General features: G+C 36.2%; 1 protein-coding gene across 5 annotated transcripts in view; it reads right to left on the bottom strand.

The window, feature by feature from the left end:
• Positions 1 to 1,540: 1,540 nt before the first annotated feature.
• Positions 1,541 to 14,412, bottom strand: part of DSE (dermatan sulfate epimerase) — a 56,254-nt gene continuing 43,382 nt past the window's right edge. For 2 of the 5 annotated variants that reach the window (XM_036221130.1, XM_016163643.2), the window contains 4 exons: positions 12,207 to 12,460; positions 8,645 to 8,884; positions 6,321 to 6,528; positions 1,541 to 4,191 (listed from right to left, as the gene is read on the bottom strand). In XM_036221130.1, the coding sequence (XP_036077023.1) occupies positions 2,430 to 4,191; positions 6,321 to 6,528; positions 8,645 to 8,884; positions 12,207 to 12,460 (2,464 nt within the window). In that variant the 3' untranslated portion in view covers positions 1,541 to 2,429. Of the gene's footprint in view, positions 4,192 to 6,320; positions 6,529 to 8,644; positions 8,885 to 12,206; positions 12,461 to 14,412 lie in introns of those variants that run through there. The other 3 variants (XM_016163642.2, XM_036221138.1, XM_036221144.1) reach the window with 2 other exon arrangements.

The raw sequence follows: 14,412 nt of genomic DNA, 5'->3' as shown, positions 1-14,412 counted from the left end.
CCACTGCAAAGACAAGCTCTGTATGCTAAATGATTCCCAGATTTTCTTTAAGGCTAGGACTAAAAGTCCTGCCAACCCCCTGAACAACAAACAGTTCACATATTATCCCATGAACTTAAAACACTCCTTTCATAGTGAGCAGCGCTGAAACAGATTCCATAATTGATTACTCAGTTATAAGGGAGATTTCACATTGCTTGGTTTTCTGGAAGAAACAAAGAGCTCCTTAGTTTTAATTAAATATGCACTTCCCCTGATATAAATAAAACATGTCTCTATGAAGAGCAGTGATTTGGTTCAGCTTTTTTTTCCCCCTTAACCACTTAAGTCACTTGCCTGTGGAATTTTCTTTTTTTAAGTAAAATAGATACAAGGTCCACTAGAAAGGGAAAAAAGCCCATTTAATTCATTTTCATGATTACTATATTTTTAAAAATTACTTTTAGAAAAAGGTAATGTATTTGAGTGGATCATGGTATTGTGACTAATTTACATCTGCCCTAACCTAATGAAAACAAAAGGAAAGCTGGACTTGGCACTCCCTTGCACTTTTCATCTCTATTAGAAAGTACGCCTGAGTGTTTGGATCCGAGATCAGGTTTGCTTGGTAGCCTTGAAGGGCAATTTTCCCTTTTTTTTTTCCTTCAAAATTTGCTTTTGATCATTTCAGACAATTCATCTTTCTGAATGAGAAAGAGTAGAAGACAGGAATGTTGAATGAGGTTAAGTAAACGGAGAATCTGTCACATAAAGCAAGTTTAAATCCTAGTAACAGCATCCATGCAGGACAAACGGAAGCATTATTCTTTTGAAAACATTCTTCTTTTAAACAGTGTGTAATGACATCCTCCCTAGAGACTTTTTCCATGAAAGAAAAAAAATACTTCCTCAGAAATCATTTTCTAGATTCTAAGTCTAATGAGTAAAGCACAGTTAAAAGTCAAACTTGTGTTTTCTTTAGGTAAGAAGGTTCAAAATTAGAACTACAAAAAGGTGCTCATAAAGGAATCTGTGTGTCCTGGTTTTCTGTAACATGCTGGCATTTCCACAAACAAAAAGATCACCATTTTGACTTTAGACCTATAAATCAGTGAATGTGTCCCCACCATAAAATTTGAGCCAAACACATTTTCTGTTTTCAAGGGAGAAATATAGAGGACTCAGATATGCTAACTGCATACTTACTTCCTTTTAACTTCCTTTGAAGTATATCACTGTCTTATGCTGAAGTGTGAACTGTGGAATGATTCCAGTACTCTGTGCTGCCCTTCACTCCTGAGGACTCAATTGCAAATAAAGAAGAAAATTTTGTTTTTAAAAGTTTGGTGCTACTCAAATACCAGAAGTTGGCTTTTGTTTTAAATGTTTAAAGTATATCCAAATAACAAAAAGGTAAGTAAGCAGAGAAATTGCTTCTTTCCATTCAAACAATACTTTATAGGTTTAATTAATACATACCCAAATAAACATTTCTCTTCAGAGATTTCAAGTGTTGTATATACATGTTGAATGTAATGAGACAAAGAAGAAAGACACTATAGAAAATCACAATTATGATGTTTATTTAGCAAAATAAATTTAAAGAAAGTTTTCTATTAAAAAACGTAATTCTGGCTTCCCCATCTTCTTTGGTATTAAAATCAATGTGCAGGATATAAAATATTTTATTTTGAAGTTTAGTCATTGGGTCTACAACAGTATTCCATATAAAGAAAATAGAAAGTTAAGTTACCTAAAATTGTTTCATTTGTTGAACAACCAATGGATGCATCAAAAAATCAGTTACATATGTGCAGTCTGACATCATCAAAGAAATATTCATTCATAGATACATGTTTTCTACTGGAAATATATTTTAAGTTTTTAATGATTTTCTGCCACCATTTTACTATGTTATCTGAACAGTAATCCAATATGCAGGTGCTATTATTCACTTAACTACTGAATTACCCTCCAAAGAAGTCGACACCACCATACCAGGACTTAGCAACATTTATTTTCAACATGAATACACTATTTTAAAAAGTCTGTATTTCTCAGAATGTGTGCTTCAGTCTTTTCATAAAATAGTATCTGGAAATTGCTAATAGCATTAAATTAACATGAATAAAATCAATTCTATCTCTTTTTGGTTTCTCTTAAGAAAAAATATTACTTAAAACAAGACTTTTTGTTTCTCCTAAGAGTAGTATTATGTGAACTGCTAAATTAGCCAAGCCACACATTTCCAGAAACACCATGTGACAAATCTTTGATAAAGTCTTTGCCTGTGCCAATGTATGTCCTTGTCTTCTTGTGTGAACGTATCTTTCTCCCCCTTAATTTGTTAAAATAAATCTGAGAAAAAAAAATCCAATGACAAACTAGAGCGATCATTTTTTTGCATAGATTTGTGACCACAAATGATCAAACAATTGATAGCTTCAGTGCTAACACTGTGACTGGGAACAAGAAGAGTACAACCATAATAAAATACAGCTATCGATTAGAAGGACTGCATAAAGACATCTTTGGCCATGTAGGCTCTGGGCCTTCTGGAAATATGTAAGTTGCATTGCCAACATGACAAAGAAAATAGCAATGTTCAGAATCAGGAACAGTCTGGTATATGAAGCAGACAGTGATGAAGCTTTGCTGTGAGTTGTTGTCATCATCCGTTCCTGTCCAAATCGACCTTTTATCAAGCCATTGTTTTTGTGTTTCTCATATGTTACATCTGCAAAATCTAAAAGGTCTTTCATTTCTTCATCTTCATCAATGGGCAGTTCTTTCTGTGCCAAAATCTGAGCTTTCTGCCGAATCTTTTTTTCATTGACTTCAATCTGTGCAAAAATATCAGGGACAGCATCCACAAATTTATAACGTTTGCCTGCCTTTCGGTTTTTCTTTGACTTGCTTTGCTGCTGCTGATGTTGCTGTGATATGGCAAAAATCCTGTCGATGGCCTCCTCAGTCTGTCTCTTATCTGAAAACCTCAGCAGGCGCTCAGCAGTCTTCCTGAAGCTAGCCGTGTTCCGGACCCGGGACAGGATCTGCTTCTCCAGCAGCTGGAACACTGGTTTAAAACGCTGCAAGTTCTGTTCCACGACAGCGGCATAGTCCTTCACCTCAGGGACAATGGTGTTCTTGATGGCTGAGCTCCGGTCAAAGAGAATTTTCTGACGATCTGCAATGACTTGTGCAAAGGCAGACTGTTCTGTGGTCTCACCTGTCCAAAGGTAGATGGCGTAGGCGTGCTTGCTAGTGGCTATGAACACATCCAGTTGTTGAGAGTCTCCGTGGATGCTGAAGCTCTGAACATCTACAGATGGCCCTATGAAGAGGTAAGCTGCCCTGGTGATGGGACTTCGGAGGTGCATTGTGACATTCACATAGTTCGTCCCATTGTAGGGATAGCCCCGAGGGTATGTCACTGAAGCAAAGGTTGCTTTCTTACTGTAGCCTGTATCATCCATCCAGTACATTTTGTAGAGACCATCTCGCTGCCTGATGAAAGCCCCATGGACCCCGTCGACCACTGTCTCCTCGAAAGGAAAATCCACATTGTGGAAGAAGCTTGCTGCTGTCTCCAAGAGACTCTCCTCTCCCAGATGTATTTCATCCACAAGCAGGAGAAGCTGTGGATGCAGGAGGATCAGATTCCTCCGAACATTCTTCAAATTGAGCTGGGGGTTATACGCTCCCACACCTTCTCCTCGGATGAAAACCACCCCATTTTTCTCCACTGCTGCAACCACTCTCCCTTGACAGCTAGCTGCCAGGTCATGCTTATACTTAGACCATTTCGATGAGCAGTCTTCTGTGACCTGACCCTCCCAGGGAGAAAAGCAGCTCTTAGACACGGCTGGGGAAAACATCAAGGCATTGTTGAAGAAGGTGTACTTTGGCCCATAGAGAGCCTCGGTAATGAAAGGCACACCATTGGGAGCAAAAGTAAATGAGTTTTGATCAGGATGTTCATGCCCTGCATTAAAATTTCTCCATCCTTTGATCCAATCTTTGTATTTGTTTCTGTGGACAATGTCATATATTGCACGTCCCCCAAGTTTTCCTGACTTGAAGGAAAGAAAAGATCTATTGATTTCTGCAGGCAGTGCACTTCCATAAGTCACCACACCCCAGTCGTCAAAATAATGCAATGTAGGGGTGCCAAAATCTGGAGGAGGAACAGATTTCAAGCTGGCATCATACCTGAAAGAATTAATTTTAAAAAATTAATTAATTTTCTGAGGAACTGAAATAACACATCAGAACTGTGATGCCACATTTAGTAATGTAGCTGGAGGAAACAATGCCCAAATGCGATTTAGAGCATCAGCTAACTAGACTGTACTAGACAACGTAGACTGTGTTAGAGACATTTCTGAGATGTCTGGATGATCAGCATGTGTAGGGGAACACCTTACGTGAAAGGGAGAGGACACGTGCCTTATAGCATGTGATCCTTCGGTTTGAGTCTGAAATGACTGCTGCTGCTCATCACTACATGAACCTTCCTTGCTTAAGGATGTCAGAGCTGCCATCCAAACGACTGGGGCGCAGAGAATTAAGCACTTCATCTAAATCTGGATGAGGGGCTCCTGTACTAGGGAACCTCGTATTAAGATCTGGACCCTAACAAGCCTTTCGTTGTAATAAAATAATTTTTCTGCAACAAAATGGTATTAGTAAAAGTTTGGGCGAGTACTTTTTACCCTCTAAAAAATGAATTTGAGTTGAACTTCACATATTAGATAAAATTTACTACCGATATTACCTCTAAGAAAATATATGGAGGAAATTCAGAAAACTAACAATGCTGGAGGATTTCGAAATGTGGCTACCACTGCCTAGCCCAGATCCAAAGGTTCTGTTTTAGTCTGCAGATGATGTCACACATTTTGGACAATAAATGGCATCTTATTTTTATAATAAATGTTTTTTATCTAAGTAATACAAAAATTAACAATAAACTTCCACAGTGATTAAGAACACAGATTTTTAATTCAGAAAGGCTACAAAAATAACAATAAACATGATTGTTTGTTTTTGATGATTTGAGATAACAGCCTTGACAGGTTCATAAGATCTCCTGCCCAAGGGAAGAAAAGCAGGTCTGTATTATTAGCTTAGATATTTTTTTCTAATGTAAATAAATCGCCAATGGGAGGGTTAATTTTATTGGTGCTTGAATTTGGCTGTTTTGTCTATTGTTCTAGAGTCTGTTTCAGCATATTAGAAATTGTGTCTCTACTTAGGTCTTGTGTAATAAAGTTGGGTTAATTTTGTGATTTAACGAATCCAGATACAAGCTGAATTTGTCATTCTTCTCTCAGTTTTTGGTTAGTTTAAATATTCCTATAAGGCAAACTTTAAGTCAAGTTAGACTTAGCATTAATCTGACTCCTATAATCAACTTTATAGAACTCTCTTGGTTGCTTATTTATAAGTAAGTGAAAACACTATTACATAACTACGTTATACCCCTAAAAAGAATCAAGAATGGCTGTATATGAATATATTTAGTTCATCTCCAAAGTTTTAAAAAAACACTGGTTAAACTATAGACACCTCTTTTCTATTGTTATTTTCCTCTTAATTGTTTACATTAAAAAAAAATAATAAAGAGAATAAAATGACAGAAGCTTATTTTGGAGTCAAATGTAAATTTTCAAAAACTTGAAAAGACATCAGGGATTAACTAGTTCCCTGTAATTTTTATTTTAATTTATTGGATGCAATATATTTGGCAATATATTTGGCAGTACTTTAAAAAGGAGGCTCTGGCTTCTCTTTCTGGGCTTAAAAGATTAAGGCAAAAAAAATTACACGGTTCTTTTATTATCAAAGTATAACTGTCAAATATTGTCAAACACTTTTAAATAGTTTCAAAAATTTAGTAACAACTTTCCTGTTAGAAGATTATAATGCTCCATTTACTAAAACAAAACAAACCATTTTACTTTTTTTTTTTTTTTTTGGTGTCATTATCAGAATAACCCAGTCTAATTTGTGATTTTCTCTTTATATGATTTCAAAAACGATGTAAATAAAAACACGCATATCTATGATATAGTGTGAGCCTAGGACATCCCTAATAGAAAACCAAAAACTGCAAACAGTAATTAGATCTTAAATGTAAGGAAATGTTTCTAACAGAGTTTCAAATACTGCAATTTGCATTGAAGTTGTTGAAGTTGCAGGTACTTAGCTGGCATAAAGAAAAAGTTTAAAAGTGTTTTAGGATTAGTCTTGTTTTGTTTTGTTTCAAATGCAAAAAAAACTAGCACACTGTATCCCTGGGTACAATTTCTTCTTAAAGCCAGCCCGATGTGTCATACCAGAGAAATTCCGTATGAAGAGTACACCAGCGCTGCCCTTTGGATGGTGTCCCTGGACCTTCCATCACACGGTTCTTTCTGATTTGATCAGCAAGCCAGTTACCGCTGCCATTACGCATGACAAATTTATCCAGGAACACTAATTGGCTTTCTGGACCATAAAACCAGTTGTAATTTGAGTCTGCAATAGCCACAGTCCTTTGAAACCCTGGGGAAAGAAGTTTGACAGAACTAAGATAAGTTTAAAATTGCATTCTCCCTATAAGGTCTAAACAATGATTTTCAATCTTGCCTATAATTAGACTCAATTTTGTTATCTTGGATAAAAGTAACAAACAAAACCTCAAGCCTGTGCTCCACCCAACATCAATTAATCAGAATCCCTCTTGACAGTCTTCCACAAATCTGTGTGTAAGTGTATTTGTTATGTGGCAACTTGTCATTGGTGATGAAAAAGCTGCAACAATTAATGCAAAGATAACTGCCCACCTTTCTCATTTTCCAGTATCCATGCTATATGCAATTATATTGGCACTGATACATACACTATCCTCTTGTGCATGGTGAGTCCCTGAACCTAAAGTGAGCACAAGCTCTCCTACCAACTCATCCCACATCCTACGCCAAGATAATCCAATAAGATGTTTCAATTGGGCCTCCAATAATGTGGAAGTTATAAGGTGTAGGGGAGAAACTGAGTTTCTGTAGGAAGAAAACTTAACAATTCCCACAGAAGATCCTGCCAGTATGGATTGCTGGAAGTTAAAGAAAAGAGAAAATGCAAAGATCATATAGGAACAGGTCAGAAAAATAAAAGCCAGTAACACTGCATATGCTCCAGGCATTCTTTAAAAAGAATGGGGGAAACCTCTGGGTGAGATAATAATCACTACTAGAACAGTCATTGTAGAGAAAAAAAAAAAAAAAGAGAAATGCTGAAAACAGACTGACTTAACACAGAATCCCTTCTAAATGTTCTTAGGGCTCTATTTCTATAATTTACAGCTGAAATTTTTGCTCTTACATGTTTAGTGAATGTTCTTCCAAGTAAATCTTATTATACAATGTGATTTTTTTTTTAATCTTTTACTAATCTGTGAGTTCCTTGAAAACGGATGATGTTTTATTCCTCTTTGAATTTCATGCCTAGTACAGTGACCCACACAGAAATGTTCAATAAAGGTTTGTTGAACAAATCGACATAAATTTTTGAATCCTCCTCTAAGAGGTGTTCATTCTGTCCTTCCTAGCTTAGAAAGTAGCCACTACAGACCCAAGCCCTGCTGTGGTTGGCTGTTAGATCTCAGCTCAAATTACAAAGCACGGCAACCACTTAAAGGTCCCTTGTTCTAGAGGGCCTTTGTTTATCAAGATAAACTACGAAACAGGTCTCTAAGAATGAGGCATGAAACAATAGCGTTCTGAATGTAAGTCTAAACTAAATCTTAATATCGTTCTTTCGCTCTGCAGTATTTTTTGGAAAACTAATCCAATAATGGAGATTCTATCCAATCCATGAGTATACAATGAAGCAAAAAAGATTTAAATACTGAATTCTTTACTGTAAGTCTAGAATTATCATCTTAAAACTGCATTTCACTGGAGTAAAAATACCCACCTTGATGCAAATGTACCTCCTAAACTTTTGCTAACATCTCAGTTCTGTTTAGAAATAAGGTGAATTACAAAAATCTACTAGAAATAAATAAGTTCTTAAATCATATATATCTTTTTCTTTTTTTTTTTTAGAAAGCTAAGGCACACAGCAACAAGAGATTAGTTTTATAACAATTCATTTTTTGGTTAGTTTTCTATATTTAATACTATTTATGTCAATAAGTATATAAAGAAAATAATAAAGCTCCAACTTAAATATGTAGGTTCAATCTTTCATTTCGAATCATGCTCATATAGTTTGGAAGAAAAAATTATTAACTAAAAACCAAAATAGGATTGATAAGAATCACACACAAAGGAAAATTAACATGTAATCATAAATACTTATATTCTGTTTAGACTCATGGAAATGAATTCGTATATGTACCCAAGTTTTACATATACAAAAACAAAAGTCCTGTGGGGACTACAAATTAAATTTGATCCACTATGCTCCAAGTTTTCCCTAAATCACAAATCCTCATGTTAACTCCCGCGATGTTTTGCCTATATAACTCTTGAATTGAATTCTACTTTGCTTTGGGGAAAAAAAAAAAAAAGTCCTTTTAACCACAATTTGACTCAAACCCCACACTTCTCTAGCCCATTTTCATAATCAGGAAAAATTACAGTAGTAAACATTGCTCCCTTGTGATTCCTCACTATACCTGGCAGGATGGTTCTATACATAAATGCAAAGTGTTGTTTAAGCCATGGATGACCAAAGTGGTTGATGTCAAAGTGCCTCTGAACAAGAAACATATACTGGAAGAGTGATCTAGTGGTATAGCTGCCATATGCAACTCCTTCATAGAGGGAGCCATCTGTCACCTCACGGAGCAAGACCAGAGACTTCTCCATGATGGTCAGAACTTGTTTGGTCCATAAGTAGGCTTCCTGAAGATACCCTAAAGGATGAAAACACATGGAAACAATGACTAAGGCTGTAACAAACATAAACAAAACTGTAGCCAAACAAAACCCTCTGAGTTATCTGACTAGTTTTATATTACAAACAGCATTTTGTAAAACTCTCACTAATCTACGTTATAAATAACATCCTGCTAATCCAGGTTTGTGATGGGTCCATGATGTAAATTAAAAGTTCTTGAATGCAAATCATTTATTAACAAAATGAAGATAAACCTTTAAAGGAGTGTCAGTCATTTTCCAATCTTTAATAAACTGAAACCACACATCACGTCTAAGACTGTGAATTGCACATTAGTTTATGTCTACGGAAAAAGATCTATATACTGAGACTTTTAATTCAATTTTTCTAAAAACTACTACTTGAAAATAGTCTTTGAAGTTTATCACCTTATAAAACTTTCAACATTATTTTATAGGATTTATAATTAGCTGCAAATACTAAAAAGGAGAAATGAGCAGTCTGCAACTCGTTCTGTCATTAGAAGACAATTTCTCATTCTTTTTGTGCTTTTAGGTTCCTTAGGATCTGAAAAGGCAGCACAGCAGGGTGAAGAGATCATTGGAGGGGCAATCTAAGGGCAAACAAAATCAACTTGGGGTCCACAACATGCCAAACATAAGCTATGTAATTTTGAGCATTTCTTCAACCTGTCACATTCTTCCATCTTCCCAAATGAAAATTAAAGGTCTAAAAACTTTTTAAAAAATCCTTTCTACTCAGAAATGCTAGCTTTCTACAATATTTTCAATACTATATTTGAGATAACAACTCCTCATATTTCCTTAACATTTGCAGTTTACACAGTACTGAACATAATCTTACTTAATCCTTTTAACAATTCAATTATGCATTATTACTCCAAAATTACAGAGAAGTTGACTTGTTCAAGACCTTTGGTGCATGACTACAAATGAACAGGACTTTGATCTGAACCTAGATTGCAAGATTAAGGTTTTGTTTGCTTGTATTTAAACACACAACCCCGGAGGATAAAATGAAGCTCAGTGCTCTTAATGTGGGTGGAGTCTTATTGCTTCACTCCCACAGACATGTGTGATCTTTGGTGCTGAACAGTCTACCACCGTCTACTAGGTATGGGCACTTCCAGGTACCACAGTTCCCAGCCTAAACCTTAGGTCCCAGGGTAAGTAAGTCCTGGCTCGCATCTCATGTGGGCAACACTGTCCTCGGGTTCAGCTGTGCAGGGAGGTGACTTAATTGTGCCCTGGGTCCACCTTCCATCCAGCTCCACAGCTGACATGCCAGTCTTCTGGATAGTTTTCAATTTCCATTCTCTAATCGTTAGGGTTTAAAATTCCAATCATCTTCACCTTTTTCCACTCTGTGTCTTCCATCTGCAACCAGACACCAATGTGACTGATGCTTAAAATCAGGCCTGTTGCTCCCTGGATATTTTTTCTTACAACAGCCATGTTCAGGAGATATGAGGCAATCTCTGCCAACATACTTTGAAAACTACAAATCTATCAATATGACTTACTGGTGTTGTTATTGATGCCATTTTCCCACTATCCATACAGCTCACCTAGAATGTTCTTCATTATTTTCACTTACCATATCCTATCCAGCCTTCAAATTTCCACGAACCATCTCAAACTCACTTAAAGAACATTGTTCTTTTGAATTCAAACTTAATACGCTCTATCGATATGTAACCATAACTTTGTAATACCTCTTATTTCATTCCCTAGTGCTACTATAACTATTGGGTAATCATTTAAACATTTCATTCACATCTGTCTCCTTTCTAACTGATTCGTAAATTGCTTACATGTGATCCTGTGATCTGTGCACCAAGCCTTAGACGGGGTTAGCAGAACAGACAGAAAATTCTAATTCTCCCACTTTTGAGATTTTATGAGTCCAGTGGGTACTACAGGTATGCTCTATGCTACCTCAGTCAGTATCCATAGTCTGGAGAACATGGAATTAATGAAACAGGCTGGCCAAAGTAGCTCCTAAAGTTAGTTAGAGTGAGTGTGCCAAAAAAGCAGGGACTGTAAGCCTAATTGTGAACTGAGATGTACAGGACCAGAGATTTCACTCCTTTTTCTGCCCAGTCTTTTTATAAATGTGTGCCCTGCTTATGTAGGGGGTCTGAGGAAGTGTATCCCAGAGCCCCCTATAACTTTAATCGGAAAAAAAATGCATCTGAAAACTCCTGTCAGAGGAGAAGTACGAATTTTGATCCACTAGGAACCAGTGTCAGACTTTGGGATTAAATTTTATTTGTTTTTGTGAGAGTAAGGGGCAAAGGGAACTAGGATGAAAATTCACCCTTTTAATTAAGCTTTTCTTAAATTACTATGAATTGAATTTCTATTCTGAGAGAAGCAACAAAATACAGTAGAAAGAGATGGAACTTTTGAATATGGCAGAACTGGGTCCAAATCCCAGCTACCTTATATGGTTGATGTGAGAATTAAATAAAATATGGACAAGGATCAGCATGTGACATATGCTCAATTAATGTTAGTTTCTTTACCTCTAAGGTCTAATTAAAAGTGATGGTTGGTTGACGTAACAAGTGTGAAAGCTAATCTTGAGGAAAATCTGATGCTAGATAATCTACAAAATGCTTTATTCTATGGGGAATATAATCAAGAGTTAAATTCTTTTAGATTTGCCAGCTCCAAGTACCTATTTAATATTCTAATTTTCACTGTGATCTTAGGGGTGCTTTTCTTAAATACAATCTTATTTAGTCACTTATAGACTTCCACAGGAGTTGTAATTAAGTCAGAATTATGAGAGAGAAAATATAATATTAGCAATTACATTATATTTTAAGGTAAAATTGCTATACGATCTACAAAAGTAACTTATAAATTTGACCTAAATGATCTAGATTGGTTGTTTTAATTCTTTAGAGAATAAAAGAGTAGTGGTGTAATGATTACACATCTGCGTGCAAGGAACATTCATTTCAAATAATAAGCCACCTGTTTAGCTTTTAAAAACACCATTTATCTAGGCTGGCTGTCTTTACTGTCAGAATTCTCTGGAAAAAAATGAATATTTGCCACTGATCATGTGCCATAAGAATTTGGCTTGGGACAATCAAAAGACATAATTAAATAACCTGCAGGCATGACACGAGGAAAGAGATGTCTCTCAACTCTCTAAGAGATGACCTTGGTATTACTTATTGCATTGGCTTAGTTAGGATCCAAGTATGAACATGTACTAAGACTGGTTATAAAAACGCTTTGCCAACAACATGGCAATTTTGACTCATGTCAGTTTGGGCATCCCTCAGCTGTGTCCACACGCACCTTGGTTCATCAGAACTAGGCTTCCTGTGAGCAAAGCCATGCAGTTGGTAGGCTGATGATTGTGCAGATATTGAAATCCCCATCCTCTCCTATATGAAGTTTCATACATATATCCAGAGGCATTGGCAATCACTTCAAGAAACCTTTCCTGTTGTGTCTTGCTTAGGTAGCTGTACAAAAAGTCATAGGCAGTGGCGAAACCGACCAGGGAGTGAGCGAGAGGCACTTCATCCCAGGGAGCATCTTTCACCAACCTGTAAAAGAAAGTAAGCCATGCCAATTAGCACAACAAGGCTCACAGCTTTCATCATACTTTTTAAGTGTCTATTGCTCAGAACTAAAGGATACAATCGGAGATATAATCCAAGAGGTTTAGGACACAGAATCGACTTCCTTACTCATTAGACACACACATAAAATTTATCTAATGTGAAAATTAGAGTCAACACTTTTCTCTCTTAGGCTTCTGGTAACATCAAGACGTTGCGAATTTTTATTTTTGATTTTTTTACTCTTGATGACAGTAGCATATATTCAAAAAGATCTAAAGCATATAACATGTAGAAGCAAGGCAAAATTCTCTGGTGTACCCATTTAACTGGTGGTGCTCACTCTCCCCTTTTTACCTACATAAGATATTCTCAGTTCTGTTCTCATGGCTGCCTTGCTAAAAAGATCAAACATGTACATCTCATTTTATTTCCCATAGGCTGGTCAAGGTGAAGGTAGCATGATTGTATAGTTTATGACCTCTCGATTTGGACAGGCCAACTTTGTCGACACCATCATGGGGAAGTTAGCTAAAAAGCTTATATAAGTGAGTGCAATGAGCTGATTCTAACTATTTCTACATCTCATTCTTCTCATAAAATAAACTGCACTGCCGCTAAGGTCCTTTGAGCATCTTTCAGAGAAGTCTAAAACTGGATCTAGATGCATTAAACTGTCATTTTTGAGGAAGCCAAATTTTTGCTTGACTTGCTACATCATTCAGCCAGTATTTTAATAGTGTGTGGTGTCTTAAACAGGAAGCTAAAAAGGATTTTTCATAATCAAAACTCTATAGAATTATCCAGAAAACCCTCCTCATATTTTCAGGATGTATTTGAGCAATCTCTAAGAGAGGGAAACAAATGAAGAGTGTGCTGTTCTGGTCGGAGGTAGAAGAAAGCTCTCAGGGATTAGACTGAAGCTTAACATTTCTACGCCATAAGCCTCTTTTGGCAATCTAGTGAAGTCTTAACCTCTTTCTCAGTATGTTTTAAAAGTCGTAAGATAAAAGATATAGTAATACAAGGAAAGCTATTACTTTGAAATGTAATTATCAATACAGATTATTTTTTTTAATTGTGATATATAGGCTCCTTTATTAAGGTATTAAGTAAGATTTAACAGCATGGATAGTAACGAACATAATTTATAAGGAGTGATGAGAACAAACAATATTTGAAACAATTTTGAAATGTCTACAATAACTGTAATGTGATATGAAAATAACTATGATATCTATCTGTGACGAAGTTACAGGTTCTCCTAATATTACTAAAGTTGATTATCTATATTCGTGATTTGGAAGAAATGGTAAATTTCAGTCAGAGTTAGTTAAAGCAAGATACAGTATTTCCCTCATATGAACCCCACAGACCCCAGGTTAAGAACACTTAAAAATGTTCAGAGAGATTACTTCTTCTAGACTGTGTTCTTCCTTTAGGAGTTAATACTAACGAAGTGATCTTAGTGAGGCCTTCTCTGGTTGCCCTGTTAGAATTGCAACGTCACTCCCCAACCAACAATTTCTCATTTCTTTTCCTTACTTTTTGTCCTCTTAGCATATATGTGTGTACAGTATACTGTATGTATATGTATCCCTTACTGGAATCTAAGTTCTATAAAAGCAGGGTTTTTTTCTTCTATTGTATTCACTATTGGATCCCCAATCCTACAACAGTGTCAGGCACACAGTAGACTCTAAATAAATATTTTTGGAAAGATAGAAAAACATGAAAGAATGTGCTTGTAAAACTAGGCCACACTGTTCACAATGAATATGCAATCATTATGCAGTCAGGAATTTGGAGGACTCTCTTGGTATTTCGTAATGATATGTGTTTGGTAGCTGTTCTAGTGATACAGCCTGGTGCTAAAATGATTATGGTTGATGAGTTTCTTAACCATTTGGTCATAGACAAAGCCGCCTTGCCAGTTG

The sequence above is a fragment of the Rousettus aegyptiacus genome, unplaced genomic scaffold (assembly GCF_014176215.1).
Source record: "Rousettus aegyptiacus isolate mRouAeg1 unplaced genomic scaffold, mRouAeg1.p scaffold_m13_p_1, whole genome shotgun sequence".
NCBI classification, from domain to species: domain Eukaryota; kingdom Metazoa; phylum Chordata; class Mammalia; order Chiroptera; family Pteropodidae; genus Rousettus; species Rousettus aegyptiacus.
This window is presented reverse-complemented; position numbering and strand designations above follow the sequence as displayed.